We start from the raw sequence: 23,218 nt of genomic DNA, 5'->3' as shown, positions 1-23,218 counted from the left end.
ATAAGCTAGTTTGTGAAAAGAATTACGGCTGTATAGTTTGATGAAAAAAATATATTTTTATACTTTCCAAATCTACAAGACCAGACATCGTTGCTTATCTTTTGATATCAATTTTACGCACGATACATTCGACTGTAAGATGCATTTTTCTTCAACTGTGCTTGGACTTGTTTTATAATTCCATTGCGAGACTCGGCGACTTCTGCGTTGCCACTCAATTTTAATCGATGTTACAAAAACAATATACCTTGTTCACCCTTTCTTTTCAATTTTCATAACGTACGTAAACGTGATGATTTCATCTTTTCAAAACAACAATCACGGTATTTACAAAATATTCAGTATTAATATCATTGCATTCAAAATGGTCATTGCTTCTTCCAAGTCTTAGTTACTTCCACTGATTAACGCTAAGTACTTGTTCGTTAGGATTTTTAGTATAACAAACTTCTGTCATTTTGCATGACTAGAGTCAATAATCAACACAACAACAGGCGATCGACTTAGATAGTTAACGATCGGAGTTCCATTAATTTAGCATGAAAAAATAGAAGATTCATTTCGCCACCGTCATGGAGAAAACGCTAGCTGTCGTCGTAACGATTCACGTGGATGGCATGCTTCTCAGCATGATACGTTTTGAATATTTGACTAAGAACCGGCGATACTTGAGGATCTTTCATCCACAAACTCGTCGAAGTAGGTGTCTCGAGCATGGACAGATAGGCTGAAAATCGAATCAAAATTTCGTCAATGTAATCTTTAAATCGCCGAATTCACAAAACTAATATAGAAACTTACCAAGCAACATTTTTGGATTTGTCAGGCTGAGTTGTATTTGTGGATTATTCATTATTGCATCATAAATCGGCCCTTCTGGATCCATACCTTCGTATAAATTTTGCAAACTGGGTCTTCTCTCCCCAAGTAACCATGCACACTAAAATTATAGCGTGTTTCAATTTGATCTATACATAAAAGTAAATGTTTTAAATACTCATCATGCTTGAACTTACTGCATTGGCGTGGTTGTTTCCTGTAATTTTTAGTGTTTCCAAAACTTCTTCCTTTGCAAAGCCCATTTCTTCCAAAGACTGGACTAAAGTTGCACTTGGCTTGAAGTCCATTTTCTGATATTGATGAAAACTATCTAAAATAAGATTCACTATGTGAACCAAATTTGGTTTCTTCTGCAAAGTTTCATTGTCTGCAAAAAAAGAAGAGAAATTGGCAACAACAATTAAGTAGCATAGCTTATGCAACAATTCAGTGATGTGGTGCATTGTAGAGAAAAATTACTTTTTCCAAAGAGCTTATAAATCGTCTGTTTAATAGAGCTCTTCCTAGCACCTTCTAACGCACCTGATGAACTTGGACCAGCCTCATTCAAAACTGTTTCTATTGATGGAAGCTCAATATCGTCATCATCATCTGGATCATCTTGATGTTCCAGTAGCCACTCTAGTGCTTCTGACGTATTCATCCTAGAACAGAAGAACCACTTTGAATAATGTTTTATTTCAAAGCCATAAAGGAATATAAAAATATACATACTTTCGAAGTCGAAGTGCCTTTAAAGCTTTTCTTTCTGAAAAACCCATATCAACTAGATACTTCACAGCTTTTGGGTCGTTTGGTGGCTTTAACTGAGCTTCTAACTTTTCTTTGATAATTTCATAAAATTCATCTGCTTCAGAGCTGTACATCAGGATTTTTGCAGATGCTTGCACAAGAGTTATTAATATTTTGCGAATTTCACTCTGAAACTATATTAAATCTTAAATTAATCATTCGCACTTGAATGTAATGATTTATTTCATCGAAAAATATTTACGTCAGCTGGGCACTCGGAAGTAATTGCTGGTTTTGCAGGATTCCTTACTGGCAGATGTTTCGTAGCATTTAATATTTCCTCATCTGTTGGTCCTTTCAAAGCATCTTCAGTTAAATTTTCTTTTTCAGCCGCAGGTCTAACTTCTACTAATAGCAGTTCATCTGGAAAAATAATTCAGCAACGCACTTGTAAATATCTTGTGTATTATTGAAAAAAACTATGCAAAGAATAAAAATTCATACCAGACTCAGAAATTTCTTCTTCTCCCAAATTCTTTTCATCGGTCAGAGGTTTGAGCATAGTTGCGTGCACCAAACGAAACTGCGAAGCTGGTCTAGTTTTGTCATGACCATAAAAGTGCTCCGTGGCAATCGATTTGACTTTGTCGACTGTGAAATCCAGCGTCACAGCAACATACAAAACTCCTCCGTCCAGGCTGCGTAATTTGAATTGTGTTAGAGAGAAGAAAAACAAGCTTATTTTTAAACGTGACTCTGACATACCTTATAACGTTAATTAAAAAACTCTCCGACGTTGCGGAAGACGTTTGCATTCCTCCAGGATCTTCGGAAGAACCATTCAAGGAGTGCTTTTTAGCACTCCTTGAACTCTTCCTATTGTTCCAGGCTTCTGTGATTTGCTCTTTCACCCATGGAAACATCAATCCAACCTGATTATTTAGAAAAATTGATCGATCATAAGGCAACGACGATAATACAGCCTAGCGACGGAAATATGATCGATAAGTTCGAAATAGACGAATACGTATGGTAAATAAGATATTGCAATTCAATGCCAAGAAAAATGAAGGTTAATCACAAAATCTTTCTGCGATGATCCGTTTTAGGGTGCACCTACAATAGTATACCTATAGCTACGACGTGCGATGCATATGGCTATTTCTATTTTGCTTCCCGCACATCAACTGTGATTTGAAGTGCGTTGATGTGTCGCGTTGACGCCGATGTGAAGCAATGCGCAAGCCCAGTATAGAACTCGAGAAGGCGCGAGATTCAAATTGTAAAAAATTTCTCAACCTATACTTTAACTTATGTAAAAAAATAACTAAATATATACAAACAAAACTCAGCGTACATTTAGTCTATATACATATCTCCTAGGGCAAGAAATGCGACTTATCGCACACACCGGGCGTGTGTATAAAAGCACTATATGAGAAAGGTATAAAAGAAATAAAGAGCGTGGCCGAAATGTTTGATCCGTCGTGTACCGTCTAAATTATACTTAATCCTTTGTATGTCTATTACATAATGAATAAAAAATGCTATTGACAATCTAAAAACTAGTCATGCAATCGCTTCGATAAAATTCTACGAACGATATACGCAAATTGATTTTATGCTTCTGAGTTTTAGGTACTTAACGTCAACGAAGATAGACTCCCATAGAAGCACAGAGCCCCATCCCAAAGTGAGGCACCCCGAGGTGAAGTACCCACCCCGACCACGCGCAGCGCGACAGTCGAATTCCAGCGTTCGGACGATAACAGTAGAGGCGCGCGGTTGATAACTATTATGTACCGGCCGGGTGGTAACGTTGGCTGCGTATACCGGCGGATTACAGATCATAATACTATAATGCACCTCGGCTACGATAATTACTATTCTTAATGTACAAAAACAAATAAATATTAAAAATACCCCACAAACCGAAAATTATACTTAAACTATTATCCTTAAACCCAAATGGGGCCACAACTTATATATTACATCTACTTTCTACCGGGTGTATGTAGCGTTGGTCCAATGGATAACGTACTTGACTCTCGATCTTTTTGTTCTTGGTTCCAATCTCGTGCGATTGGAAAATTTTTTATTTTTTATTTTTACAGGTAAGTGAAAATATAACTATTACAATTATTATTATTTGTATTGTGATTTTATTTTTAATCCTACTACTGCTATTACTACATTATTAATATTATTATTATCATCATCATCAATATTTTTTTATTGCGATCATTATTATCATTATTATTATTATTACTATTATTATTAGTAATATATTATTAATAAACAAAGTATTTTTTATTAGTTATCAACAGATTTCCGCACTACCTTTGAGGTACTGTTGTTAGTGCGTTGGACATTGTTTATTTATTTATTTAACGAGTTCTTATACATTAATGATAAATAATGCTATTATCAATAAATGAATCAAATGTGAGCAATAATAATTGTAGTTTAAAAACAGTTTATTCTGTATATTGTCGTAGCATATAAAAGCATGAAGTAATATTTTAAATTTTGAATAGCATAAAAAAGGCGCGCGAACTCGCGTGTGTTTACATGCGCGCAGATCCATCTCGGTATTCGTCAGACGACTATACTAATTTATTTATTTTGCGCGATTTTCAGATTCTTATTTTAACATAATTTTCTTGATAAATTTTTATATTAACATATTTATGCGTTGACCTCGCAAAGCACTTTTTTCCAGGGCTGGTTCCAGAGCAGATTCATCAAAATTCTACTTAGAACGAGGTCACGGTATTTGTCAGAAACTGATGTGGGGCTAGGTAGCCACAGGCGGGAATTATTCCTTCCTCATTGTATGTGGACTATATGTTTGATAATGTAGACTTTATCAGGCATATGTCTCCATAAATGATCGGTCTATGATGATACGCGCGTAATAAGTCGCATAGTTAAGTGTGCTTTGTGTTCCAGATGATGCCGAACAGCGCCGGAGATTAATTGCACAGAACAGCAGCTTATATACTAATTTATTTATTTTGCGTAATTTTCAGATTTTTCCTTTCGTTGGTGCTTATTCAATGAAACTAGGCGAGGACTTCCGTGGTTTGTGTAGGGCTATAGGCGAAGGACTCCACGGATTTATTTGGAATATTTATATTAAAAGATTTTTAAATATATTTTTACCGCGTTTTATGATATTATATTTCTAGTCAATTCAAATTTTACGTATTAATTGTTGTAATCTTTTTATATAATTAATTCCAAGTAAATAAACAATGTCCAACGCACTAACAACAGTACCTCAAAGGTAGTGCGGAAATCTGTTGATAACTAATAAAAAATACTTTGTTTATTAATAATATATTACTAATAATAATAGTAATAATAATAATAATGATAATAATGATCGCAATAAAAAAATATTGATGATGATGATAATAATAATATTAATAATGTAGTAATAGCAGTAGTAGCATTAAAAATAAAATCACAATACAAATAATAATAATTGTAATAGTTATGTTTTCACTTACCTGTAAAAATAAAAAATAAAAAATTTTCCAATCGCACGAGATTGGAACCAAGAACAAAAAGATCGAGAGTCAAGTACGGTATCCATTGGACCAACGTTACATACACCCGGTAGTAAGTAGATGTAATATATAAGTTGTGGCCCCATTTGGGTTTAAGGATAATAGTTTAAGTATAATTTTCGGTTTGTGGGGTATTTTTAATATTTATTTGTTTTTGTACATTAAGAATAGTAATTATCGTAGCCGAGGTGCATTATAGTATTATGATCTGTAATCCGCCGGTATACGCAGCCAACGTTACCACCCGGCCGGTACATAATAGTTATCAACCGCGCGCCTCTACTGTTATCGTCCGAACGCTGGAATTCGACTGCCGCGCTGCGCGTGGTCGGGGTGGGTACTTCACCTCGGGGTGCCTCACTTTGGGATGGGGCTCTGTGCTTCTATGGGAGTCTATCTTCGTTGCTTAACGTGTTCGTTTAAACTTAAGATGCGGAACACGTTTTTGCGGACCGTTTGATTCCTCCAAGTTAGTAATCAGTATAGTCTGCTCATCAGCTGTGTTTATATAGATACTTTGAGTATTGACCGCATCAACCGCAAAATATTTCTTCTTTCATTAACACGTCTAAGTAAAATATTGTGTTGTGAAAAGGATTTTAATCGTTATTAAATTTTGGTGCAGTTCAAGTTGTATATATAATATACATGCGGTATAGCCTCCCTCATCTCTTCGGTTCACTACTTGCACTAACAACCGTTTATTTTGTCCGGTTTTACCGTATATTCGGCTCAAATTCAAGGCATTGGTTTTTGCTATAGTTTTTAAATAGATATTTGAAGCGCAAGAAAGCTATCGACGTAAATTTTATCCCCATGGGTTTAAGACAAATTTGAGGTTAGCACGGTGCGATTCTTTGTTTATCACTCCATTTACTCGTGTTTCGGAAGTTTCATCGTTGACATTTTACTTTGACGAAATTTACTTTAATATTTCGCTATTTCTTTACTGTAATTTTCACGACGTAAACCCATATTTTGATCGATTTGTCAGACGTTGAACAACATTCTTTTATAAACGAAAACTTAGCGCCATAATGGTTGTAAAACAGAATTCACTCCGTCCAAAGCTGATGGAAAGTATGCAATATTTTTCTGGAAGAAATAATGTTCTTTCAAATCTACAAACCGCTCAAAATGTTGTGACGAATTCGGAGAAAAAATTCCTCTTGTGATTTCTGGAGTAGACTATACATCAAGTGTGCTCATTATTTTTCTGCATCCTGTATGTGTAATGGTTTGTCCACTAGCGATGCACGCGACTAAGCAACAAACTTTCACCATGACGCTTAATCGTATTATCTAGTAATATTGAAAAAGGTAGGCAAATACTGCAAATATTGCATTTTGACTTTGTTGATATTTCCGAATTCAAATAACAAATGCACATCAAGTGTAAACGCAAAGAATGAACTATATTTTAAATCAAATAAATCGTTCGCTACTTACTTACTATACGTACATACATGCATATGAGAATAAAATTTGTTGAAATTTAGAAATTTTCAGATCCGATAATTCCAATGTTTATTATAAATGAGCAAAAATGGGAAAGACCAGAGGAGTCCACGAAACCACACCAGAGATTCGCAATCGAATGGTTGGGATGTATGAAGCCGGTCTTGGATTGTCCGAAATCGCAGCGGCTGTTAATTGTTCTGTAAATACCCCACATTGATTCTATTACTTACTTTATTACTTTCTTCTTAAACAACGGATTCTAACGATTATTTATGCATTTCTTTAGCAAAGAACGGTAAAAAGATGGCTGAACAGATTCGACAAGGAAGGGACTGTGGAAACGCGGGACCGATGTGGTCGCAAGAGAGCAACGACTCAGGAACAGGACGAAGCTATCATTCGTCTGGCGACGCAAACTTCGATCACAGCCGCGAAAGCAGTGCTTCCAGCTCTGGGGCTGAACTGCTCCGTGGATACTATTAGGGAACGGTTGCACAGAGCTGGCATTCACAATTGGAGTCCATCCAAGAAGCACATCCAAAAAATTTCCGTAGCGTACGTATAAGACGAAAAACAATTGTATTCTACTATCGTCTTGTCGCTCTGACTGATGAGGAACGTACATTTTTAGGGTTTCAGAAGGTTCGGGAATAGAGCAGGCAGTTTGGAGACCTACAGGCACCCAAGTTGGCAAGAACAAGAAAAAAGTGGCCAAGGATAAAAAAAGTCGGTCCCAGACGAAGAAGAAAAGATCCCCGCAAAAAGCTAAACCGAAAGCTGCTGTAGACGATGACGCTAACGTTAACAATACCACTGCAATTCTTCCGCCTCAAGTGCATCAGCCAAGTTTTTCATTTTCTCTTCCAGCCCAAAACGTGCCAATGCAACCGATGATAAACGAGATGCAATCATTGCCGGTACCGCCGTCAATGGGAACCTCGCATCCCTCTGAAACCCCCAATGCAAACCATTATACTCATCCGTTAAACATTCCACACTCGCAATCAATGTATCATCAGCAACAGAGTTGGCCACTTGATCTTGTTCAAGCTCCTCATCTGTACCCGCAGAGTCAAGAGGTGCCGAATCAACACCAAGATCAACTAACGCAACAACTTCAAACGCAAATGCAACCGTCGATTCATCTGGAACAGCCCGTCGTACACGAGCAAAACCTAAACACGTGTCAGACTGAGCAGCATCGACAAATGTCTGAATTATCTCGGGAAACGTTGCACGATTCTCAAGATGCGATAATCAACGTCTGCAGCGACGTCTGCTCTAATTCCAATAGTAGTTTCAATGACAACAGTCAAAGTTCAACCAACGACGACGAGAGCAAGTCGGAGAAAAAAAGGAAATTGGGAAAGAGCAGAAAGAAGAAAGGTGGCAAGGTCAAGGGAACCCTTGAAACAAGCGTTGAAATCCGTAATCGCATGATCGGAATGTCCGAGGCGGGATTGTCAACTTTGTCCATTGCACTGGCCATCAACAGATCTGTAAGTGTAAAAGATCTGTATCTGCGCTATATAACACACAGTCGATTACGAGGTATACTGGCAATTTACGCTCTAATATTTGCAGGAACGAACGGTAAAAAGGTGGCTGGATCGATGGCACAAGGAAGGAAACGTTCAGACTAAAGAGAGAAAAGGTCGAAAGCGCATAACTACCAAGGAACAAGACGACGCGATTATCGCGATGGCAACTCAGCAGCCTTTGACAGCAGCCAAACACGTAGCTCCTGCTCTCGGCCTCAAGTGTAGCGTCGATACTATTCGCGAAAGACTCCATAAAGCAGGAATACACAGTTGGAAGTTGGGCAAAAAGCAAGGGTAAGCTCATTTTTAAATCTAGCGAATCTTCTCGTTATTACAAAACTGCAACGTATTTTGCAGAGAAGGGAATGCTGTTCACACCGTTCATCTGTGGCAACCGAGCGGCAACAGGTCCAGCAAAGTGAAATCAAACGGAGGCAAGAAGAAAAAGTCTCAAACGAAAAAACAAAATCAAAACTCGGGTCACAAAAAAAGGCAAGGAGAGAGCAAGAGTCAAAAAGATGAGACGCTGCCTCGAGAAACGACGGAACCCCCCGTGCATAATGTCATTCCGCAGTCGGAGAACATACCGTTTCAACAAGCTCATCCGCAACGTGAGTAACCAGAATTAAGTACTTTCGACTTCCTCAAATATTCCATTGACAATACTTTAATAGAAACTACTGTTTTAGCTCTTCCAACGATGCAGACAACGCACGACATCATGTCCGACGGTTCGGCACCTGTCCCGCATCTTTCTCAACATTCACAGGTGTCTTCCATGTGTTCTCAGCTGTCTTCATCTCTCCAAACGTTGCAACCGTTGGGACCGATGGTGCCACCACGGCCAGATTGCAGATTAGCTCTTCCGACGATAATTCCATCGATTGCTAGTCAAACGAGTACTAATGTGACGTATCCCTCTTGTATGATGAGCAACAATAGTCACACCAGCCAGATGGAACAACCAGTTGATACAATCAACTATGAACCTTATATCTGGAGCTTTTGAAATAAGACCGAAAATCGAAAAAGACTGCAAGATATCACGAACTTCGCTTCGAACAAGCATTCATGATCTCGATTAGCCTGTAATGTTTAATAATGAAGCAGTGATTTGCTTTTGTATAACATATGTATATTATCACGTATTTACATACAGGAACAGTTTGCAATTGTATATTATATATACAATCAATTTTACAATAATTGTAAATAACGCATTTGAATTGAAAGAATCAAAGAATAAACCTTTGAATGAGTATTAGTCTGTAGCCGCTTTATTCCAAATATTGCGATTTTGTAAATTCCATTTTTACTTACAAAAAGTTTGACGAATAAATATCTCTTTCAATTATGTACAAGTGGATGATTTAAGTAAGTTCCCAGATTCTCGATACGTTGTTTAAAACGGCTTCCGGTTCATTCTTGAAGAACATGAAGAAACCTTGTATTTGTGCTGGACTCACGTTTCGCTTGTGAGCCAAAACACTTTGAGCAAACTCTTTGGCTAATCTCTCCGTGTCTTTGTCGTCCGACTGGTAAAATCTGACGAACATTTGTTCCAATTGCGTTGCCGAGCACCAGCCTAGACGTAAATGGAACGTGTATGATACAACGATAGCAAAATTGGGCATGAATAAATCGTGAAAACGTTGTAAGCTTTACCTATGTACTCCTTGTAGTCTACTCTACCAGGTCGGATGAGGGCTGGATCTAGCCTGTCCAAGTAATTAGTGGTCATAAACAGAATCCTTCCTTCTGATGAAGCAACTCCATCCAAGGCATTTAATAAACCACTAAGAGTCACGCTGTTTAAGCCTTGATATGCAGCTTTAACTTCCGCTGATTCTTCTCTACTGACAAATACAGCATCGATATCTTCAAGAAGAATAATTGTTTGCTGAGGAGCAATGGCCAATAAGTGATTGAGTCTATCATCTGACAAAAGACGGTCAGATAAATTCAACACACAAATGCCACGTTCTAGGTCACCAGCCAAGGCAGTGATGAAGGAAGACTTTCCACAGCCTGGAGGTCCGTGAAGCAAGTATCCTCTCCGATAGGGAATCCCTCTGTCGCTGTACCAAGAAACATTATCAATGAATTCTCGACAATCTTTGACTATCTTTTCGGCAATACCGGTATCCAAGATGACACTCTCAATAGGTCTTTGCTTCTTAGGATGGCCAAACTGCCTCCATTCGTGACCCATCGCAGTGTACATTATCGTTTTGCCCTTGTGTTCAGCCAAAGCCATTTGTCTTGCTGAAAATATATCATATTGTATTTGAAGATAGATTCACACAAATTATTTCAGTGTAGATTTTACCTTCTTCCAAGATTTCAAAATATATTCCTCTGTCCTTCCCAAATGCAGTGAGATGGACAGACTCAAAGGGCATCCCCATATTTACATCATGCATCTGCTGCTCTCTGGTTCTCTCCACTCTTATCCAGTTATTGCGATACCTGTATAGCGCAGGAAATATAATAGCAGCTATTTATAATCCATTAGGCCAATGAAATACAAATATTTCAGAATATTAATTTCATTGTAAGACCTGAAAAAATGTGTTCCGATGCTGGGTATAAACTCATATTTAGTCGTAACATATCCGGTGTCAGTTTGTTGAAAGCTGGTGGACACAGCGAGATGTTGCGTCTTTCTTGCACCTTTGTATGTAATCCACTTCAGCAGCCAATCGTAACTTTTGTCTCTGCATGGCACCTCTAACGTTATCATGTAATGTCGCCTAGAATTGAATACTCGTTTTTATACAGGCCAACAGAGAGTTAAGAGGCAAATTTGGAGTCTTACCTGAAGTATATCATACCCCCTTGCAGTCCTTTTCTCAGTATAGCTGCTCCGGCGCCAAGTCCGAACAATCCAAAACCTGCGCCGAAGTATGGATTGTCCGACAAGGACTGAAAATATTCGACGATGGTCATTTTAACTGATCATTCTTTCACAACTCTTCGCAACTCGATTTTCACCGAAACGTGAAGAAAAGCGAGGGTTATGTTGTGTTATTACTCTCTAGCAGACGGCAGTGCGGGTCCATGTGACATTAATTCATATAGGTATATCACTGGCGGGAAACATCGAGCTCGACTCGGTGGATATAACGTCGATCACCGTACAATCCCAGATGGCGCTTGCAAGTTGCAGGCCCAGTTTTTCCCCGCGACGAGAGGCCCATTGATTATAGCCGCTTTAATGCCGTGATATATGCGCATATAATTATATAAATTTCATTATAGAAATACGTCATAGTGTAACGGTCGACGGCGAGCGTATATTGACGAAAGTTTCTCAAAACGAGAGACAATAAAAAAACCTCAAACGCTCGTGTGTACAACCTAAAAAAATCGACCCATACTAGCTATACGCTTATATATATATATATATATATATATATATATATATATATACACAGCTCGAGATAAAACGCGTAAGTATCCGCGAATGAATGAATGAATCGAGAGAGCTGGTTTCGAATGAATTCGTGTGTATTATATATACAAGAGAGAGAGAGAGAGTGTGGGCTGATGCTGTTGCTGCCAATAACATGTAGGTGTATAGAGCAAGAGTAAGCGGACGACGAGAGGAAGCCGACGCGAGAGTGGGAAGAAGAGAGAGAGAGAAACCAAAGGTGGGCGTAAGAAGGGCCGGGGCCGGAGAACGTCGTGCCGTGTTCCATACATGGCCATGCTATGTGGAAACGGAGAGACACAGAGAGAGAAAGAGAGAGAGAGAGACATGTAGCACGGCGGTGGCGGTCCCCGCGCGCATTGCACAGGCCCCGCGAGCGCGACAGTGCAGAGACCGGTGTGTCTCTGATCGTCGGACAGCTCGTATATTATACATATCCGCGGAGTGTGCAGCGTTTTATATATACCTATTATATCGCGCTTTTCGTCGTCCTTTGTATATTATAGGTTATACACTGCCGGTATGCTCGAGATTCGCGTCCGGCCGAGTAGAGCATCAGTCCCCGGTAACGATGTGACAGTGTGCCGCTGCAGCTTCCTGTGCCGGACAATATGATCAGAGAGAGGATCAAAGCTGTCGCATAGAGAGTTGCCTACCTGTACATACTCCCACGCACGCGTCGCACCTTCAGGTAAGCTTATACATACATATGTCATATTCTCTTATTTCTTGAGTCTGGCCGAAAACTTGGCAAAGTTCTGAAGATCTACGGGCCTGAGGAGCTTGCTGAAAACTCGCTCGATGATCTCGCTCTCGAGCAGCGGCTTTCTCCGAAAGTCCATCCGCCGGCTTATGGCCAGACAGTCGTCGAGAGCTTCGCGGATCGTCTCTATGGGCAGAGAGTATCCGGCGGCGAGTTTTGCGATGCAGGATACGTTGAGCTGCCTGTCAACGCCGCGATGGCTCATCAGCTGCTTTTTCATTGAGAGATAGACCGAACCGTAGTCCGCGACCGGTATGATTATGAACTTGTCGTGGAGCTTGACGAACGGCTGGCCAGCCTTGTAGGGATCCGACGACGTCGTGAGAAAGAGAACCTGATGCAGTTACGTTGTGTGTTTCGTTCGTTCGTTATTGCGAGTTGTGTGGTTTCGAAATTGAATTTTTTATTTATTTATTTTTTTTTTTTTTCGAACCTGATCTCCCGCCTTTATCGATTTGACGATTTTCTTGTACAGAGGGGCGAACCTCTTGGCGGGTGTTTTAGATTTGAGGTAGGCCTTGTCGCAAGCTTCGACCAGTACGACCGACGGGGCGAAAGCTTTGGCGACTTGGATGACTGACTTGACCAGCTCTGCTTGGCTCTGTTTATTCGCGAATCGACCCGAGTGCTTGTTCGGACTGAGATCCAAAACGGTCGCCTGTTGCGCAAACGTTCGTTACTCGGCATTGATTATGATTGGAAATTTAATTTTATCCCCTTATATTAATTTAATCTTTGCGCGCGAGAAATCACTCCTGCTATTCCAACATTAAAAAGGTCCCTTTTCAATAATTATTGTTTACGCCTCTGAATTACATAAATCTATATCGAGGCCGCACACCGCAAACTTGTGGTTTCATCCGTAGCATGATACCTCGGGTTTATCGGGATTTATATAAATAAATGTATTACATAGCAACGATTTCACGGTTATCATTCAACGGCGCACCTGCAATTCAGCGCATACAGCTCGCGCAACGAATAGTTGTCCACTGGCGGGCAGACCGCAAAGACAAACCGATCGAATGAGCGGCGCAAGCCCGTGGACCAGCTTCGAAGACATCGGCATTATGCAGTAGTCGACTACAGCTTGCTTAACTACGTCACCCAGTGCGGCTTCTCGGTTGTCCTTTAGATTAGCGTAACTCTCGACGCCTGGCCACTTGCTCAGCTGATATTCCAAACTGCTGTACCGCCGTACCAACACCTTCCAACGTATCAGTTTCAGTAGCGTTTCTTCATCCGTCGGGTCGAGCTGAAGCTCCGATGTCGTCTTGTCGTTGTTGTTGATGTCTCTTTTGAATTCTTGAAAAGTGCGTAATTTATTGGGCATCATTAGATTTGCTCACTCGTGTAATCGATGATTAATCGATGCACAAGTTACCGGGATATTTCTGCGGCTTCGGCAGAGCAAACTTAACTGGATCGCGAGCATGGTCAGCCAAAAGCGCTTGATTCAACGACTTCAACTCGGCTCTCATGACATCGTCGGCCTTTTCCCGCATCTCCAACTGCAGCTCGTAGAACAATCGATCCCTGATCGTGTCCATGATCAGAGCACCCTTGGGATTGGATATCTCTTCGATTCTGAAGTGCCACTGGTTCGTGAACTCCTCGTCGGTTTGCAACAACGAACCCAACGCTTTGGATTCCCTCAATCGCCAATCACCGCTTTCGTCATTGTCCATCGAATCGAACTCTTCGCTCGAGTCGTCGACGAGATTTTTGTCTTCCTTCGCCGATAAGCTGGCGAGGTACTCTTGCGGCGTACGGACTTGTCCGGTGGACACTAAAATCGATCCGCCCTCTTTAGCTGAGGGTAGGTGATCGAAGTAGCCCAGTTCCTCGAACCAGAGGAGGAACCACTGGCGAATCTCGTCCTCGATGTCCTCCACTAAGTCGGGGCCGCGAGTTTTCCAAATCTAAGTTACGTCATCGGTGCGGTATAAGTAAACAGGCGTTGTATAATTGCCAAGGAATTTATGTAAGTACGTTGGGTATATCAGCGTCGTATAAGAAATCGGATACTCTCTCGGGCCATAAATGGGACTGTTTTTACGCTTGGAAGTAGTTTTTGTTCTTTTTCAAAATATGAAAATATAAAGATCAGTTTGAAAACATTTTTCAGCTCCTTTCAAAAGTTATTAGCGAAAGAAAAAGAATAGAATTAGTTGATGCTTGTGGTTAATAAATCTTAGGTAAAATTGAAGGTCCATTAATTATCCTCCGTATGCTATGATTACTATTTCTCAAAAAGTGTTTTGCTCGACTAACACGAGTAATTACCAACCGACCAGTAATTTCTGATATTTATAAATTATAATTAAATGAAAGAAGTATGTCCCATACAGTATGGAAAGATGCAGGTCGAAGAATTATTTCGTAATCGTTATACATTGAGCATCGTAACTCTATACTTTACAACACTAATATTTCAAGTTACAATTTTCGAGCTTCATTCAGGCGTTCAGGCTACATTTTGCATCAAATATATACCAAATTTTTCACATCATTATCGCGCCCCTCACAACTTTCCTCACTGCACTGCCTTTCACTATACATCTGGTCTACGAGAGCGAACGAATGAAGAAATTGAATCTTAATGACCCTTTCTTTTTCCATTCTAGTCCTGTTTTCCAAATTCTCCAGAGCAGCCTCTTGATCACTCGATAATTCAATGTCGCCCATCCGAGAAGTCTTGTAAATTTCTCGAGACCTCCAAGCGGGCATCGTCATGCCCAAAAGCTCTTCAATCTTTTCGTATCCATGTTTTATCTTACGTCGGGCGCGAAAACCTCTCCAATGCTTCTGTATCACGATAGCTGCCTGTTCTAATTTCTCGGCCCCTTTTGTCTCTTCAACGTCCGTCGATATTCTTGCTACTCGATTTCTGCGCAGTTTGGCTATAGAATTAAAATACTCGTAAGATATACAATACAGTATTGCAAATCGCGAATACGATACCTTCAGCCGCAACCTTCCTAGCGACTCTCGCTCGTTCGTGTTTCTGTATGAGTGAGATCGCGCGTTTTCTGAATTCTCCTTTCTCACCGATCGCCAGCGATGACGTTCTCGATTTTTCCGATACACTCGGCTCTGCTTGACGCGACGTTATAAACGGTATGTAATTATAATTAATGTTGAAAATACAGCAGGCTCGGAACACGCGTCAATTGTTCGCTGCTAACCTTCATTTTCACCATCAATCAAAGCGTCTAAAAACTCATTTCGCGATTCGAGCTGGCATTTTCCGGCTGTGAGCAAATCTATGTCGTCGGGAGTCATTTTCATCTCGATCAAGACGTCGTTTGGGCAACTAATATATACATATGCATGATAGTAATCTATGGAACCCATCGAAATAATGACATTTTTAAACTCACAAGTAGTCGACATGCATAAGATCGAAAAGTTCCTGTCGATACTCGAGCATACGAACGACAGCGTACTCGAGCGTCTTTTTCACAAACATCCGGATCTGCGGCTGAACCATCCGATCGTAGCAGACCATCAAACGACGTACTATTCTCCGATAACTGGAATTGATTTTTAAACATTACGAGAAGTGTACACAAAAACAATGCAAAGTTTCTCTTTGCGATTAACGTTAGATACGCGTGACTTGGCACGGGAGTTTCTTTGTACCGTAAATACAATTCCAAAACTGTATTGACTACGTTCGCCGCTCTAACTATCGTCTTGCGCTCCAAGATACTTTGGTCGAGCTTTATTAGACTCTGCAAATCTTCTCGCGTCTCGAGCCATACCTTCGCGTAATGAAAGTGCGCCATATTGCTTTTTTTTGTTCGTCCTTTTAATAAACTATTTTACTATTTTTTTTTTAATTTTTATTTCAATTTTTACGATCACTCAACCGAAGCGAGAAAATCGCACTCGAAGATTTTGTACTTAGGTTATTCCAAACATCGTGAAGTAGACCGCGCGGAATGATAATAGAACCGACGTAACATTGTATGATTTCAGAATGTTCGAAAGTGTTCGAAGCTTGCTCTTAGCGATGCTACTCGTGGCGTCTCTCAGCGGCGCTACGATAAGCCATTCAACGTCACCGGCGGCTCGAGTGACGCAGGTAGCATCGGTAATGACCGGCGAAAATTCGACGACAACGACGACATCCAAGCCCGAAGCCGAAACGAGTACAACCAAAGATGATGGAACAGCGATCGTACAGTGGGAATGCCCGAACATCACCAGTGCCGGCATCGAATGCTCCTGTGATTTTCCGCACACGCTTCGCTGCATCGGAGACAAAACTAGTTTACAGGTATTATATTGCTATAGACGAGAAAAAGCGAACGAAAGCGAAGAAGCGTAAAATTAGAAAAATAAAAAAAAAATAAATAATAAAAAATTCGCCAGGCAATAAGCACGCATCTCCGGCACAGCCGACCAGGCATGATATCTCTGTTGGACGTGACGGTCTCGGGAATTTCAACGCTTCCGGCTAGCTTCCTCGAAGACGTGGCGCTGCACGGACTGGTCGTGTCGACGGGCGAATTGCGAAGAGTACACGAGAATGCCTTTACCTCTCTCGCGCGGCCTCTGCAAGCTCTCGGTTTGCCCAACAATTTGCTGGACAGCGTACCGACGATCGCTCTGGCTAAGCTCGTTGGACTGGAGAGGCTGGATTTGTCGCACAACAAGCTCAAGACACTCGCCGCTGGCTCGTTTCAGGTGATTTTTTTTTCGTATTACGATTCCGTATGAGTTCGAGGCGAGGAGAGGAATAGAGAATATACAGAGCTATATAATTTACGCCGAGTGTGAAGCTGTTGGCGTTTTCGGATTCTCTGAGAAATAATAGATTCGGTAACCCTCGGTCCGCTTTTTTCGCTTGTTCGACACGCGGCGGAAAATCGTGAAAAAAGCACAAATTACTTCTGCGATAATCACCCGTTTGATGGATCGATTTTTACTTCCTACCTGTCGCGTCGACGTCGGCTTAATAATAAGCAGGTAAGTATAAACTATTAATTTTCTATTTTTAATAATTAATTAACACACGCGGCTATAGGACTTGACGTTTGCTGATTGATTCGAATTCATAATCGATAGCGAACAACAGAGGAGTGAGCATAAAAGATCGTAACGTGCAGCAGGCATGTGCAGTTGAGCGCTGGCAGGATTTGTAGTTACACGGGAAAGATGCATCCGTTAATGAACATCCTTGTTTTCGCGACTTTGGCTCTGTTTATCGGAGACCAAGTGATAGGTGATGCCTCGTCCGAAGATTTGGTGCCTCAGGTAAAATTTTTCATCATTATTCGGAATAACTCGAACTGTCTAACTTTGCGAACTCAATTTGTGTTTAGGTCAAGCTGACCAATATTACAACACAAGATGTCAATACAACGATCACGAAATTGCTAGATTTTCCTATCTATAAGCGCAATGCTACTTATAACGAGCTCGGCTTAGTCTGGGAATTAAACGAAGATTTTCCAAGAGACGCTAAGGTAAGACCTGGATATTTCTATGCATTTTTATGGATTGTCTCATTTCAAAGCAGTTTGTTGACAGTACTTAGTTTTACGACATTATTCTCATATTTTAGCTTACTGTTAGAGTGTTCGCATCGGACCCGGAACACAAAACGAAAAAATTCCTGTATGAAAAGATCATAAAGATCTGTGAATATAATCCCGATATTGCGAAAATATGGCCACGATTAGTACAATTGGTAAAGGTAACCGATTGTTTTAAGAAAGGAAATTATTACATTGATAATATAGGCTTCCTTTCGATTGAGACTGTGAAAAATATCCGCAACATCAGCGATTACTACACTATCGAGTATCTCGTTTCGAGCAAGGATGCGTTACTGAGTAATATAACCCTTCTCGCTGAATGGGGATACTTACACACTGATTAGCAATGTTGTTATATGGAATAGAGAATAGTGTGTTCACCCGCGTTACTTTTGTTATCAGTTAAATATTGTTATACTCTTTCATAATGACGAATAAAGACACAGTAACATAAATGAATCATCAAAAACCGTTTATTATTCTAAAACATTGTTATCCTTTTCCTCAAACAGCATCAAGGTACTATAATACTAATTATAGCTGTAAGTAATCATTTTTCCAATAATAAAATTAAAAAGAATTTTTTTTTTTCGAATTCCGAGCCATACCTACTTAAAAAGACCACTTTTATGAACAAAAAATAATTAAAATATGATTTGACTGCATAAATGCACCAACGGAGTTGAGCCATGTAAAGAATCGTGTACGGGGTTCGAAATTCCCAGTTCCAATACTTGGCCGACCACGTTATTTATCCTAGCTTTTTACTCATTATGATTCTTGTACAACCTTAAGAAAATCGTTAATTTTCGAATACAACATAAATCGTCATTGAGAATATGACAGCATGTCATATATACATGTTTTAATAAGTGTGTATGATTTTTTGACCTGAATCATGACCCTACTTCGAAATCACATTGGTCCGTATGCATGGAACCAAGTATTGGGCAGATATCGTTTTTGCTGCACCAGTGAATGACCGCTAGTTTATTTTATTGAAAACAATCCTTTTTCACAATTTGGCATTTGTAACACTATTGAGCATCTAAGAAGATGAACCCGAAACTCGCGGTTACAATATTATGACGGCAGCAAATGCTCTTTCAAGGTGATTGTGCTACACATCTATATAAATAGATAAAAAAATGTGTACTAAGATGCTCCACTATAGATAGCATATGTAAACACATGTGCGCACGATGCAGATCAATCCTATACCGTGTCTTCCAATGACTTCCAGGGTCTGGTCAACGTCACGTATTTGGATTTGTCGGACAACCTGCTATCGCAGCTCTCACCCCAGGCCTTCGCATATCTTCCGCAGCTGAAATCCCTCAAGATGCACGGAAATCGCCTCGGAGTATCAGCTTTGTCGGCGCTACGCGGTCTGAGAAACCTCCAGGAACTCGATCTCTCGGCAAACCTTCTAACCGGTCCTCTAGGTCCAAATCTTTTACCGGCAATGCCTCGACTCGTCTATCTCACAGTCGCCGAGAACGAGCTCAAGAGTGTGCAACAGGGCGCCTTGATAGGTTTGAAGAACCTGTCGTCCCTCAATTTGAATCACAATCAGGTATGCTTAGGTTGCGACCTGCATATACATATACTCCGGTATGATGATACAAAAATGTTTTACGATTCCTTGCAGATCGACGTTTTGGAAGACGACGCGTTCAAGTACCTGTCGACTCTGAGGCAGCTCGACCTGGCGTACAACGGCATAGTGGCAGTGTCGAGCGCGTCGCTCGCTCATCTCGAAAACCTGAGGAGCCTCGACCTGACGCACAACTTTTTGCGCTCGCTCAACGCCGACCTGGTGGTGCCGCTTCGCAAGCTCGAGGAGCTTCGCCTCGACGACAACGACATAACGATGGTGAGCAGCGACGTGGCCACCTCGAAGCTCAAGCTCAAAAGCTTCTCCCTCGCCGACAATCCGCTCAACTGTGACTGCAGCCTTCTCGATTTCGCCAGCTGGTTGGCCTCCAGCAACTCTAGTCTACCGGAGGAGGACAGGTCGTCGGCCGTCTGCGCGACTCCTCCGGCTCTCGAGAATGCCGTTCTCAGTCAGGTCTCCCCCGAGAGCTTGCTATGCGGCGATCCGACGCCGCCGATCATGACCAGGCTACCCCTAGCCAGTGCTCAGCTGACGCTCAACGTGAGTATACTCAAACCGTACATGTGATTTGGCATTGTGGCAATCGTATTCGGGCTCTCATACGAATTTCGTGCATACAGGAGTTTCACTACGAGGAAGGCACCGGAGCGGATCTTCTGTGGCACGTCGAGCCGTGCACCGAGCGCTACACCTGCGACACTCTCCTAGTCTACGAGGCTCTCGAAGCCGACAACAGAGAGGTACAGATCGCGTCAAGCCCGATCGAGTGCGACTCGCGGCAGATGCACGACCCCTGCTCTCTGCCCATCAGTCTACCCTCCAGTCTGATGCTGGAACCTGGACACAAGTATCGCTACTGCGTCGTCCTCATGGTTCAGCCAGCGACATCGCCGCACGCTCGAAGTGCTGTCACGAGGAGCGACGAGGTATCCTTAGGTCTCGGTTGCAGCGACATCATCGAGCTCGATCGCGAGACGCTTCACCTCATTCCCGAGCTCGAGCAACCTCTGCCTCCGCGCGTCTTCGAGATATCCACTATTCACGTGAATGCCTCAGCCGATGGATATCTCAAGGTCAGTACTCTCGATCGATTTTTCTCCTTGCGTATGTATTCCATTTTTAATTACGGAAAACGTTGTAGGTGGAGGTGCTCATGTCAACGGGTCTGCCGCGGACCGACTGTGAAATCGACCTCGACGTCTTCGCCTTGGACTCCGGGCAAGTTCAACGGCAAAAAGTCAACTGCAGTAGCTCGAGTCCAGTTGCCAAAATGGCCGGCCTAATTCCGGGTCGTTACCGAGTCTGCGCCAGCCTCGCTCAAGACGAACAGCAGGAGAAACTGGCCAAGAGCCTCCAAGCAACCTGCGTCGAGGTGCAGACGTTCAAGCAGCAGGCGCAGCAGAACAGCGAGATGATCATCTCTTTGCTCGCGCTTCTGATCTGCGCTCTCACCGTCGTTGTTTTCCTGGTGGGCAGAAGTCTGCTGAGGAAAACGAAACTCCAGTCAATGTCGTCCCAGCCGTGTTTCATACCGGCTCAGCAAGTCGAGATTACGCATAAAGCGCACTACATCAAACTGCTCGCGACCACGAAACTCTGATGATCGTTTCTCGCGCGAGAATCTCTAATCTGCTCTATGTACCTATTATTGCTACTAACGCGGTCGCAAAGCAAAATGCGAATATGGACTTTGGCCAAACTGCATTGGAACAGCTCTCGACTCATATATACTTACACGATGTACATACCGGAATAAAAATTAATCGTGCGTGGGCTCTTATCTGTATACAAAATAATATTGTACTAATCTTAGAGGCTTGAAAATTTGTGTTATATATACGTATGAATTCATGAGTACATCGAGAAATCGATGTATAGGAGCTCGGCCGACATTAAGCGAATAATTGTTTACGAAACTTTATCCATCTTTTCATACGATATAGATTTAAATGTTCATTGTTGATTGCTTTATATGATTAGGTATTTTACTAAAAATTAAAAAAAATTATTGTAAATAGACAACTTGTTTGGTAACTAAGTTTTGTATGTACATGTATGCGATAGCTTTAAAATTGTTGTTGATGATCTTTATACATTTATATTAATATTATTATATATTACTATTATTACCATTTCTGAATATAACTTACACCTAAAACAATATGATAATAGTTTTCATTTATCCGCAGTCGGTAAATTAGTGAGTTGCATATATACCCACCATTATAAATGAGAGTTCGGTTTAGTTGCACGTTATATCTGCGTTATATATTGTTAAATTTATAAATTCTTAAAATGGTCACATTTATTTGAAATCATTTCAATCGGATCAAGTAGAAGTCAACTCCCCCGAGTAGAAATGATACTTCCGGGTACGGTCCGGGCCGGATCCAAAGTCTGGAAAACGAATTACGGTCCGGGGCCAAAAATAACACGCGAGATTTTACGGCACGTAACATGGCTGGCTTCTGGGCCGGATACGGTGCCGTAAAAAGTAAATTTCGTATTGCGTGTATCAAATGTTATAAACAAACGAAAGCATAGTTTGTCTTCAAAGTTTTTACCTCCTCAAAGTTTTGCAATGCGATTTTCAATTATGTATATTAAGTTAAACTACGAATAATGGAAGTAAGAGAAACTATCGAACACCAATAAAAATGACATTTTTGAGGTTATGTTTGCTCGGTCAATCATGGGTTTGATCCGGCCCAGACATTTACCAGGTTACATGCCAGTTAAGGCCCGGATACGGCAATTGTGGTAAGGGTCGGACGATTAGGTCCGGCGCCCGGACTAAATTTCTACGCCCGTTGGAAAGCTCTAACTATTCCCTGGATTCGCAGATAGCTACGAGGAAATCAAGAAAGTGCCTATATGCACCACCTATTGAAGAGGATATAGGCACAGGCCAGTCCGCTATGCCGTTTTATTTTACGCGTCTGTTTGAACTTGGTACTTGCGTATATACCACTTACAACTATCTAAGTACTTCAAGGGTAAAGTCAACGTTCCATCATAGTCAGTTTTTGGAAATCTGCAGTATTAGAAACGCTTACATAATGTGTTTTTAACAGAACGTAAATTTTTACTAATGCATGTAAATAGCTTCGAGGTATCTGATAAATGAAAAAAACAGTGCGTACGTTCGTGAGTCGTTAATTGTTTTTCTTAATCATTAATTAAGTTGTCAAACATACGCCGATAGGACTTTGGCGCATATATGCTAATTATAATTTGAATTCCTGATTGGTGCGAGCAACGGAGGAGACGGATACTATAAAAGTCGGCGTCGCGGGAATCAGCGAGCACTTACGGCATGACTATGGAAAGAGAGTGAATCGATTAATAAAACGCCCTTCTTTTCCCTGCTGCGCGGTTCGCTCTATACATACAATTACAAAACACTCGCGAATGAATATACAAATCCATCGAGCATAATTTATTTTATTCTATATGTATAATTGCAAGATAAGTTAAAAAAAGTCTCGACTGCATAACTTTCCAGGCAAACGCAATACGCATTATTTAAGTGTTTTACCATTATCAAATATATTCTCGAAAACAAAATAGCCTCTTTATTCCAGCTCTCAGCGCTTCATGCACAACGACGTGTCAACGAGGTGAAAAAAACCTCGACACAAAAAGCTCTCGAAAAAGCCCACATCTTAATTTCCCTCGCAAAAAAAAAAAAAAAAAAAAACAAAAA

The 23,218-nt window shown here is 41.0% G+C and overlaps 5 protein-coding genes across 18 annotated transcripts; 2 read left to right on the top strand and 3 right to left on the bottom strand.

Annotated features, from left to right (window-relative positions):
- Positions 1–33: 33 nt before the first annotated feature.
- LOC100121235 (ubiquitin-associated domain-containing protein 1) lies at positions 34–6,550 on the bottom strand. 10 transcript variants are annotated; one of them, XM_008217005.4, is made up of 9 exons: positions 6,277–6,550; positions 2,338–2,504; positions 2,077–2,270; positions 1,835–1,995; positions 1,555–1,766; positions 1,300–1,484; positions 1,017–1,207; positions 802–940; positions 34–727 (listed from the first exon to the last, which is right to left on the bottom strand). In XM_008217005.4, the coding sequence occupies exons 2-9, from the start codon at positions 2,493–2,495 to the stop codon at positions 585–587; spliced, it is 1,383 nt and encodes a 460-aa protein (XP_008215227.1). In that variant the 5' UTR covers positions 2,496–2,504; positions 6,277–6,550; the 3' UTR covers positions 34–584. The 10 variants fall into 10 exon arrangements, with proteins under 10 accessions (XP_008215227.1, XP_032455431.1, XP_032455442.1 ...); XM_032599540.1 differs by having other exon boundaries at positions 1,363–1,484; XM_032599551.1 differs by lacking the exon at positions 6,277–6,550 and adding an exon at positions 3,220–3,287 and having other exon boundaries at positions 1,363–1,484.
- On the top strand, positions 5,482–9,503 carry LOC100677825. Of its 3 annotated transcripts, none has more exons than XM_008217011.4 (7): positions 5,482–6,467; positions 6,647–6,807; positions 6,895–7,163; positions 7,240–8,107; positions 8,193–8,443; positions 8,507–8,760; positions 8,839–9,503. In XM_008217011.4, the coding sequence occupies exons 2-7, from the start codon at positions 6,694–6,696 to the stop codon at positions 9,156–9,158; spliced, it is 2,076 nt and encodes a 691-aa protein (XP_008215233.1). In that variant the 5' UTR covers positions 5,482–6,467; positions 6,647–6,693; the 3' UTR covers positions 9,159–9,503. The 3 variants fall into 3 exon arrangements, with proteins under 3 accessions (XP_008215233.1, XP_031777195.1, XP_016845937.1); XM_031921335.2 differs by having other exon boundaries at positions 5,487–5,616; positions 8,839–9,410; XM_016990448.2 differs by having other exon boundaries at positions 6,337–6,467; positions 6,657–6,807.
- LOC116415701 (mitochondrial chaperone BCS1) lies at positions 9,399–12,140 on the bottom strand. The gene is made up of 6 exons (XM_031921337.2): positions 12,049–12,140; positions 10,968–11,361; positions 10,711–10,902; positions 10,479–10,618; positions 9,815–10,414; positions 9,399–9,734 (listed from the first exon to the last, which is right to left on the bottom strand). Exons 2-6 carry the CDS (start codon positions 11,096–11,098, stop codon positions 9,520–9,522), a joined length of 1,278 nt encoding a protein of 425 aa, XP_031777197.1. The 5' UTR covers positions 11,099–11,361; positions 12,049–12,140; the 3' UTR covers positions 9,399–9,519.
- LOC100121122 lies at positions 11,749–21,673 on the top strand. 3 transcript variants are annotated; one of them, XM_031921332.2, is made up of 7 exons: positions 11,749–12,273; positions 16,330–16,630; positions 16,726–17,040; positions 19,138–19,470; positions 19,546–20,052; positions 20,133–20,585; positions 20,654–21,673. In XM_031921332.2, exons 2-7 carry the CDS (start codon positions 16,331–16,333, stop codon positions 21,110–21,112), a joined length of 2,367 nt encoding a protein of 788 aa, XP_031777192.1. In that variant the 5' UTR covers positions 11,749–12,273; position 16,330; the 3' UTR covers positions 21,113–21,673. The 3 variants fall into 3 exon arrangements, with proteins under 3 accessions (XP_031777192.1, XP_008215226.1, XP_031777193.1); XM_008217004.4 differs by lacking the exon at positions 11,749–12,273 and adding an exon at positions 13,426–14,329; XM_031921333.2 differs by lacking the exon at positions 11,749–12,273 and adding an exon at positions 15,358–15,465.
- Positions 13,685–16,296, bottom strand: LOC100121146 (IQ and AAA domain-containing protein 1-like). The gene is made up of 6 exons (XM_032599525.1): positions 15,991–16,296; positions 15,729–15,881; positions 15,534–15,661; positions 15,310–15,441; positions 14,953–15,248; positions 13,685–14,267 (listed from the first exon to the last, which is right to left on the bottom strand). The coding sequence occupies exons 1-6, from the start codon at positions 16,134–16,136 to the stop codon at positions 13,710–13,712; spliced, it is 1,413 nt and encodes a 470-aa protein (XP_032455416.1). The 5' UTR covers positions 16,137–16,296; the 3' UTR covers positions 13,685–13,709.
- Positions 21,674–23,218: the final 1,545 nt, after the last annotated feature.

This window comes from Nasonia vitripennis, chromosome 1, assembly GCF_009193385.2.
Source record: "Nasonia vitripennis strain AsymCx chromosome 1, Nvit_psr_1.1, whole genome shotgun sequence".
Taxonomy (NCBI): Eukaryota; Metazoa; Arthropoda; class Insecta; order Hymenoptera; family Pteromalidae; genus Nasonia; species Nasonia vitripennis.
The sequence above is the reverse complement of the archived record's forward strand: the minus strand, read 5'-3'. Positions and strand labels throughout refer to the sequence as shown.

Coding starts and splice junctions, on each gene's coding strand:
- LOC100121235 (XM_008217005.4), bottom strand. CDS start 2,495: ATGTTTCCATGGGTGAAAGAGCAAATCACAGAAGCCTGGAACAATAGG. Junction 1,208..1,299: donor TTATAAGCTCTTTGGAAAAA/GTAATTTTTCTC, acceptor CTTTTTTTGCAG/ACAATGAAACTTTGCAGAAG. Junction 941..1,016: donor GAAACAACCACGCCAATGCA/GTAAGTTCAAGC, acceptor CTATAATTTTAG/TGTGCATGGTTACTTGGGGA.
- LOC100677825 (XM_008217011.4), top strand. CDS start 6,694: ATGGGAAAGACCAGAGGAGTCCACGAAACCACACCAGAGATTCGCAAT. Junction 6,808..6,894: donor CAGCGGCTGTTAATTGTTCT/GTAAATACCCCA, acceptor GCATTTCTTTAG/CAAAGAACGGTAAAAAGATG. Junction 7,164..7,239: donor ATCCAAAAAATTTCCGTAGC/GTACGTATAAGA, acceptor GTACATTTTTAG/GGTTTCAGAAGGTTCGGGAA.
- LOC116415701 (XM_031921337.2), bottom strand. CDS start 11,098: ATGACCATCGTCGAATATTTTCAGTCCTTGTCGGACAATCCATACTTC. Junction 10,619..10,710: donor ATCGGAACACATTTTTTCAG/GTCTTACAATGA, acceptor TGCGCTATACAG/GTATCGCAATAACTGGATAA. Junction 10,415..10,478: donor TTTTGAAATCTTGGAAGAAG/GTAAAATCTACA, acceptor ATATATTTTCAG/CAAGACAAATGGCTTTGGCT.
- LOC100121146 (XM_032599525.1), bottom strand. CDS start 16,136: ATGGCGCACTTTCATTACGCGAAGGTATGGCTCGAGACGCGAGAAGAT. Junction 15,662..15,728: donor CTTATGCATGTCGACTACTT/GTGAGTTTAAAA, acceptor TGTATATATTAG/TTGCCCAAACGACGTCTTGA. Junction 14,268..14,952: donor CTAGAATGGAAAAAGAAAGG/GTCATTAAGATT, acceptor GACGTAACTTAG/ATTTGGAAAACTCGCGGCCC.
- LOC100121122 (XM_031921332.2), top strand. CDS start 16,331: ATGTTCGAAAGTGTTCGAAGCTTGCTCTTAGCGATGCTACTCGTGGCG. Junction 19,471..19,545: donor TCAATTTGAATCACAATCAG/GTATGCTTAGGT, acceptor GATTCCTTGCAG/ATCGACGTTTTGGAAGACGA. Junction 20,053..20,132: donor GTGCTCAGCTGACGCTCAAC/GTGAGTATACTC, acceptor TCGTGCATACAG/GAGTTTCACTACGAGGAAGG.